This window comes from Argentina anserina, chromosome 4 (genome assembly GCF_933775445.1).
Source record: "Argentina anserina chromosome 4, drPotAnse1.1, whole genome shotgun sequence".
Classification (NCBI taxonomy): domain Eukaryota; kingdom Viridiplantae; phylum Streptophyta; class Magnoliopsida; order Rosales; family Rosaceae; genus Argentina; species Argentina anserina.
Window position 1 is genome coordinate 1,445,040 of NC_065875.1, and position 8,150 is coordinate 1,453,189.

Below are 8,150 nucleotides of genomic sequence, written 5' to 3' on the forward strand. Positions count from 1 at the left end.
TTTTATTTGACCACATTATACCCATTCTTCTAAACTCATACCATGGGTTTTTTCTCAATTCATATTTACATAATAATTTAGCAATTGGACACATGTCATAAAGTTAGAAAGATGGATACAAGATGTACAAATAGAGGGTGGTTGACAAATTTGTTTCCCCATTTCTTCCCCATTTTTTTACTGTTATAGACAACGAGGATTTTGATCACAACACCGACCATATATTCATTTATATAGGAAATAAATATGTATTTGTTAATTTAATTTGATGGAATTGTGTGAATTGGTTTTGATTCATCAGGCAATTAGTGGTTCCAATTTGGCAATTTACTGTTTAACGACCTCAGTATGTGGTAAAAGGACATTTCTCTTGAATCACATGACATCTTGGCTTTGAAATATTGTTATACTATACGTAACTTCTCTGGTACAGTTTTATAGGGAGCAGGTGATAACCAGTCTATTGTTGCGACTGTGAGTAGGGTAAACTTGGAAATGGAATCGAATGGAGAAATTTGCAAACGAGTTTGGGAGAAGTACCAGTAGGAGAAAGTTTTGGGGTTCGGCTTTGTGGGATCTCGTTTTGGTTGAATTTCAAAGCCTATACCTTGACATTACCTTCTCCTCTATTAGTCTTGATTTGAAGGCTGCTGTAGTTTTAAGCTCTTGTGTTTGGTCATTTATGTTTTATGACTTTTATCTTTTTTGGCAGGTTTGACTACAACAGGAAGTTTATATTTATTTCTTGTTCCTCTTCTTTCCTCGTTCTGTTATCCTCTCTTATCATGATAATAACATTGATCTCTGATTCAAAAATAATAGAAACGATGCTTAGAACCCATAAGTTTGGTGCACTGATCTGTAGTTGAGTTTGCTCAAAATGTTGACAAAAGCATTCTATTACTGTAACTGTTCTAGCAAAGTGATAGAATCAGAACTCAACAAATGAAAGGACCACCTTTTTTATTGTTGCAGCAGTCTCTAGTAGGAGTAAGCATGTTGCTTATCTACCTTCCATCACAGTTATCGTTTCATTATTTACTGAACCTGTAGTACAACCACTATCAGGTAATGTAGTTGACGTAGCTCCACTTCTTGAAATAGTGTAAGCAGGTTGCTTTGGATCCGGCAAATGTGTGACATCACTTGTAAGCATTGATATTACTTCTGACATGCTAGCTCTATCTTCTGCATACTCTTGAACACATAAGAGACCTACTTGAATAAATTTTAAAACCTCCTCTTCGGAACCTGAGTCAAGTGATGTGTCCTTTATCTCCAGAGTATGGCCTTGCTTCCACAATTCCCAGGCCTGCAACATTAATTTATGACGCAAGTAGATGAGTCTTTTCTGCCCAAATAGAAATTTACTGCTAAGTCTTATCATTATAACTTACGAGTTCAATAAGGCAGAGACCGGTAGATGAAAGATAAGAAGTGTTCTTTTTGCCACTTATAATCTCCAACAGTAGAACTCCAAAGCTGTAAACATCAGACTTCTCAGAGAAAATTCCCCTCATGGCATACTCTGGTGACATGTAACCGCTGCATAAATCATTATGGCATGCTTAAAAACACATGGCTATATTCATAAAAGTTTGTGTATGTAAATCAGTAATATCACAGAGCATATTTAAGATTGAAAATTGATTTTTGTTTACTTACTATGTTCCTACAACTCTAACTGTATTTGCCATTGATTCATTCTGTCCGAAAATCCTCGCCATTCCAAAGTCTGATATCTTAGGTTTCATATTTTCATCAAGTAGAATGTTACTAGCTTTCAGATCTCTGTGTATGACTCTAACTCTAGAATGCTTATGAAGATAGAGAAGTCCTTGTGCAATTCCTTCAATGATGTGTACCCGTCTTTGCCAGTCCAACTGCTTCCTTCTATCGGAGTCTGCAGTTAATTATTTCAAAACATGTTTAGTGGTCAGCACCATAATGAAACACAAGATCGAAAATTACGTATAAATGAAAGGGGAGTTCCTTCATTTGAGAGAAATTGTAAACAAACCAAATAGGAAGGCATCCAAGCTCTTATTCGCCATAAACTCATAAATCAGAATCTTTTCTTCTCCTTGAATGCAACAACCCAATAGCCTAACAAGATTACTATGTTGAAGTTCAGCTATAAGTGTAATCTCATTCATGAATTCTTCGAGTCCTTGTCCTGAACTTCTCGCTAGTCTCTTTACTCCTACTTGTTCCCCATCTGGTAGTACCCCCTGCACTTGCATTTGCATATTATATTAACTTCAGGTGCTGATATTCATATAAGTATATAACCATATATAATTTGATATATTGGATGTGCCTTTCTAGCCAAATGGAAGAAGAAAGGACTATACCTTGTAAACAGGTCCAAAACCACCCTGTCCTAGCCTGCAGGCAGCTGAGAAGTTTTCTGTTGCAGCCAATACTTCTGAAAAGCTGAACATCCGAAAGTTCTGACCTATTCTTTCACCTATTTTGAGCTTGTATATACCGCTGAATCTGGTAATTTGAGATCTCAACTCATCTAATCCTTGCTCTTGGCCTGCATTCCCGTAATCTAAAAGTTAACTGCATGCAATTTATAAGAAAACTTGCATGAAGATCTTAAACATTTTCTAGTTCTACTTACGAATCTGTTTCATGAGTCTTGGTTTTCTTTTCTTTATGTAGCATAAGTAACATGATACCAATGCCACGACAAATATAACACTCATGATGCACCATAACCACCATTTTTTCTTTATATCATTGCTTGGTTTGCTTCCTTCTGCAGGTGAACCATCTGGAGGTAATAAAAAACTTAGCATCAGCATCATGAAGTGGGGTGAGCTGATCATTCAGGTACGTATCAGGAACTCTCCATTTCCAGTTTTTCTTAATCTATTAGTATGTACATTTCTATGGTCTATAAGAAATAAAATTTAAAAGCGCATAGGTAGGCTTAAATCAGTGCAGCAAGGAAGAATGACAAATGTAAATTACTCAGATAAACATAGTAGCTATATTTCCATACCTTTGCTATTGTTTAATATGTTAAGGACATAAGTAGCATCAAAGTAATCATTCGGGATAAATTTCGCTGTTCCACTCATAAACACACACCCAGTCCCATTGGAGTAAATACTTTTGTAGCCGATACAGGAGCAATCACTCCAGCAAGTGGCATGGCAATCACTAATAGTCATGTTAGTGTTGTTATCATGACTTAGAATTTCAGTTCCATCGAAATAGCCTCTTACTGGTACAAGTCCATCTGAGCCATTCCTGCATTCAGAAGGCTTCTCCTCTATGCACAGGGCTCCCGGATTATTCAAGTCGAATGTGCATGGACTAACTTCTGTGCTTTCCCAAGTTGTACCATTGACGGTTAAGATGGACTGCATGATTTGGCCCCAACCATTCAGTTCCCACCTTGAAATAGTAGACCTGTTTTTGACAGCATAAGAAAAGTACTTATCTTCCTTGTTTGATACAAAACTGAACTCAAATAGATCAACCCTTCTTGTCATTTCAGGAGCATTTTGAAAAGATCCATTTTCCCAGACCCCACTGCTCCAGTATACTTCATCTCGCCGCCAGATGATCAGTTGGTTGGTGTTACCAGGATCAATGCCAAGCCTGAAAGCACCTCGTGCAGGTATAAGATCGCTGAACCAGGAAGAAATGGTCCAATTCTTTCCAGCCTCAACATTCATGCCCAATTTCATTCCAGGTAACAATGTGTTGGTTGGATGGTCAAAGCTTTCCCATAAAATATTATCAACTGTTCCATTGGTAGCTACTTCTCTCAAGACCAAATTTCCAGTATCTAATAAGGAGAGAGTCACATTACCAGAAATTGTTTTCTTGGGATCAGAGATAGATATATTGCCTCCACCATGAATGAGCTCCAATGTTGCATCACTAGCCAAAGCAAAAACACCTGATGTATCCATGACAGGAGTTTCTGGATTGGCTACCCACACTGCATCTGGATCATTTGGTAGTTTGTTGTACCATATTCCCAAGTAACGATTACTCGTAGCACCGAAAATGCTCGAGTTGCCGGGACTGAAGAAGCCTAATTTGAACAAACCGTTTTCGGAAACAAGATAATCACCAGCCTGGTCGCTTAGGTGTTGGTCTTGCTTGAGTACTGTAACATTATGTGTTTGTGCATGAGAAGAAGAAAGGGAATGCATGCAGATACATGAGATAAAGAGGAAGACAATGCTTCTTAGTTTGGCCATTGACAACAACTAGCAAGTCTCTTCCAAACTAGAGGCTTTTATTGGCTTCCAAACTAGAGTAGACAAATCATTATTGCTTAAGTTTTTTTTCCTGCCAACTATTTATTGCTCAATAAAACACCGCAGTTGTTGGCATCAATTTGTTGCCATATTCGACTTGATCTCGATTATTGAAATGACTCAATAAACCACCGCAGTTGTTAAAGTTGACGTCAATTTGTTGACATATTCAACTTGATCTTACAGTTATTTATGTACCCAACAAATTTCTTATATACCCAGCATAACAAGTTTTTGCCTTACATTTCCAAGTTTATCCCTAGCATTCTTCAAAATGTGAGATCACTAAAATGTCTTTTTTTTTTCTAAACAACATTGAGATGTCTTTAACTGCACCCAATCCTGCCTCCATAATCTCGGTCCAGTTTCATATTCATATGCCTTCAAGCTTTATACAAGATTTCCATGTTTTGGACCATTGGAAAGGAAAACGGTGATACAGATTCCTTATATTAATCATGTTATCTGATACATACCCAGCAGCACAACAAGAGCTATTTCTTTGGGTGGTTAGCACAATTGAATCCTATGAAAGAGCACATATTTACCTCCAAAATAAGTATAATTAAAGTCATCTCCAACACATAGGGCTATTTGTAGCCTCTGGACTACATTGTGGCACACTATCTCGGTACTATTTATCGATTTGACATCAACCGTCTTCAACCCAAGTGTGCTATAATGTAGCCCTTTAATATTTTTTTAATGTATTATGTATATTTTAATTTATATATATATATTATCATTTAATTACAACTTTACTTTTATAAATGATAAATTTAATAAATTTATTATGAAAAATTCAAATTAGAAACCCTAAACCATAAAATTTAAAATTACATGAAATTTAACTAATTTAATTTACATAAATTATAATTAAATAGTTAAAAAATACTAGTAATCATGATCACTTAGTGTATCGGTGAACATTTTCAGATAATAGTCATCATGGGATAGCGGGAATAACTCACGTTTAATATCGGTAGTATTGTTGTATATTTAAGGAGTTTTTACATTAAAAAAATACAAGTTCGTGCGTGCGTGTGTGTGTGCGTGTCTGTATGTGTCTGCGCGCGCAGCACCCTTACCCTCATTGAAATGAATAGCAAATATTAATGAGCGGTCCATTTTAGGTTGAGTGGTCTATTCCAGGTTGAGGGGTCAAAACTATTGAGATTTCTTCTATACCTGCCTTCATTGACGTTATGAGTTTTGACATTTCCAGTGAAGCGGAAACCCCTATCATGCATACCACATGCCCACCCCTAGCATTGCATGACAATCATGTGCAGAGTCCCACGGCAGCTGTCGTCCATGCTTCAGCAAAGGCAATGCCAGTCAACGCCGTCAGCAATCAATTGTCATAAACGTATTTACTTTCTCGGTGGTTGAATTCTTAAAGATTGTAATAGGTGTGGGAATAGTCTAATTTACATGGGGAAGTAAATGGAGTTGCAATTTGCTAATAATATTAGCTTGGAGGACAAGGAAGGCCATCAAAAATCAAAACATTAAGCAAAGGAGGGGTATAAAACCCAATTTGGAGAGCAGGCACCCCCCTAAGAGCTAGAGAGCAACAAGGTCTGTAAATCCATCTGCTTTCCTGCTAGTCAACGACGGCTGGCTGACTTGCCGGATTGAGAGGAGATTCAAGGCGTTGATGAGGATTTGGGAACCTCAGGCCAAGGTAATTGAGCCAGGAGGTAGCTTCTGAACTAAAATTAGACCTTAACAGATAGCCATACACTACAACACCATACTGGTCTTTAAAAAACACAGCTATACCAGCAATCCCTAAAGCTTAAAAGCAGGCAGCATCAGTATTACTTTAATAGAACTGGCTTGAGGAGGATACCAATTACTTGGACCAGCATCAGCCAAGGTCTGGGAATTGCTCGGAAGAGAAGGGATACTGTTGAGAAATTCCAGACCTGCAGAATAGGCCTTAAAAGCAGTTCTGAAAGGGTCCGGAGAGTAAAGTGCTCGAATGTGCATTGCAGCTATGAGTTAGATTGACAGATACATATACATATAAATACACACACACACACACACATATATTGTATTCTAGCGGACAGATGCTTATCAGTTCCAAATATGAAACCTACAAATTTGCATGAAATACTAAATCCAGAAATCAAATAAAGACAGAACTAAGCAACTGAGGAGAAAAACAGATACCTAAATGGTGGAAAGAAAACACTAATGCATTTACCACAGGACAATCTTCAAGATATAAGATGATAGAATATTTTTCATCTTGTTTGCCATAAGGTTTGGTTGATGGAATAAAAAATTTGCCTGGGATCGAGTATGCATTTGACAGTCATTATTGATTCACTTGAATTGGACACCCTCAAGGGGCCCGACCCCGCGGGTATGTATTTGACAACACAAGACATTTACCGTTAATTCCTAACTTTTGGGCTACTTAAGGATTAGAGGGAATATGTACGTTCTATATTTTTAGTTAAATTAATAATTTAGCAGCTTTGGCTTCACATTATACAATCCTGGTACGCAGCTTGTAATAACCCGATTTTCGGGACAAGTTAATAGACTACTTTTAAGTGTTTAAGTTCTCGGAAATATTAAATTGCGTTCGTTCCGTGTTGCGACGTCGGAAGTCGAAAATGAAAACGTTATTAGAACGTTTAATTCGAAAAACGTTACGTTTCCGAACGTATTTTTCTACTTTTATTTCGTCGCTCGGTTGCGAAAACTTTCTTCACGGAAGTTGTAGAGCTCGTCGATACGAGTTCGTGGATATGTGACGCGTTCTAATCGGACGACGTGCGTAAAAGTTATTAACGTCGGAAGTTAGTTTCCGATTTGGAAACTAGTATAAATAGATATTTATGGGATTAGGGTTTCCATAATCAGAAACCCTCCCTCTCTCCTTTCTCCCCGCCTCCTTTCTTCTCTCTCTCCCACCCGACCTTCTCTCCCCTCTCTGCCTTCCGAATCGCCTCCCTCCCCGACCTCCGTCCTCAGCCCTTCGTGGCTAGCACCGCCGCACCCTACACCCTCGCAAGATCTCCTGCAAGCAGCCCCGATCGTCACGCAGCGCCTCCACCCTCTCTTCCTCTTCCCGAGCTCTCTCCCTCACCCTCTCGGTCCACCACCGATCTCCCTTCTCAGGGAGACGTGGTCCTCACCGCCGGCCTAGGAGACGTCGCACCGTCCCTCACCAGCGACCCCGAGGTCGACTCGCCCTCTCGCGCCTCGCCGGACCGCACGACTGCACCAAGCTCTCCGACGAGCTTCGGTGCCTCCAAGACCAATCATAGGTGAGGTTTCAATTCTAAATGATGTGGTGATTGTTGTGGTGTGTATTGTGGATGTTTTGGTTGATTGTAGAGGAGATTGGAGTGAGATCGGGAAGGAGGGGAGAAATGATGAACACCGCCGCCTTAGGCGGCGCGTGAAGGGGTATGGGGCAGTCTAGGGGTGGTATGCGTCCATAGGAAGAAAGAGGAGGAGGAGAGGATGAGTTTTCGGGTGGCGGTGGCGTGAAACGCGCCGTTGGGAGTGTCGGCGCGTGGGCCCCACGCGCGGCCTGCCAGAGGTGGCGCGTGTGCCACACGCGCCGCCACGTGCGGCGGTGTGGACAGTTTTGACAGAAGGGTATTTTGGTAATTTACTGTGTACGGTAAATGTAAATGTAATTTTTAATTACTACGGTAAATGTAATTAAATTTTACCTTCGGTAAATGTAAATATAAATTACTTTCAGTAAATGTAAAAAGTAATTTTGTAAAAGGGTAATTTAGTAAATTTTATTTACTGAATTTGTATTTACATTTAAATCGTACGTATACGTACAGAAATACGTATTAATATTTATACGTACAGAAATAC

General features: G+C 39.1%; 1 protein-coding gene across 1 annotated transcript; it reads right to left on the reverse strand.

The window, feature by feature from the left end:
• Nucleotides 1-1,003: 1,003 nt before the first annotated feature.
• LOC126789996 (G-type lectin S-receptor-like serine/threonine-protein kinase CES101) lies at nt 1,004-4,361 on the reverse strand. Its single transcript, XM_050516122.1, has 7 exons — nt 3,014-4,361; nt 2,630-2,782; nt 2,355-2,542; nt 2,021-2,231; nt 1,666-1,903; nt 1,398-1,545; nt 1,004-1,312 (listed from the first exon to the last, which is right to left on the reverse strand). Exons 1-7 carry the CDS (start codon nt 4,227-4,229, stop codon nt 1,004-1,006), a joined length of 2,463 nt encoding a protein of 820 aa, XP_050372079.1. The 5' UTR covers nt 4,230-4,361.
• Between the last annotated feature and the right edge of the window lie 3,789 nt (nt 4,362-8,150).

Excerpts from the sequence above, each read along its gene's own strand:
- LOC126789996 (XM_050516122.1), bottom strand. The coding sequence starts at position 4,229 with ATGGCCAAACTAAGAAGCATTGTCTTCCTCTTTATCTCATGTATCTGC. Across the intron at positions 2,232-2,354 it reads GTTTTGGACCTGTTTACAAG|GGGGTACTACCAGATGGGGA; the intron begins GTATAGTCCTTT and ends ATGCAAGTGCAG. Across the intron at positions 1,904-2,020 it reads CTTGGATGCCTTCCTATTTG|ACTCCGATAGAAGGAAGCAG; the intron begins GTTTGTTTACAA and ends AATTAACTGCAG.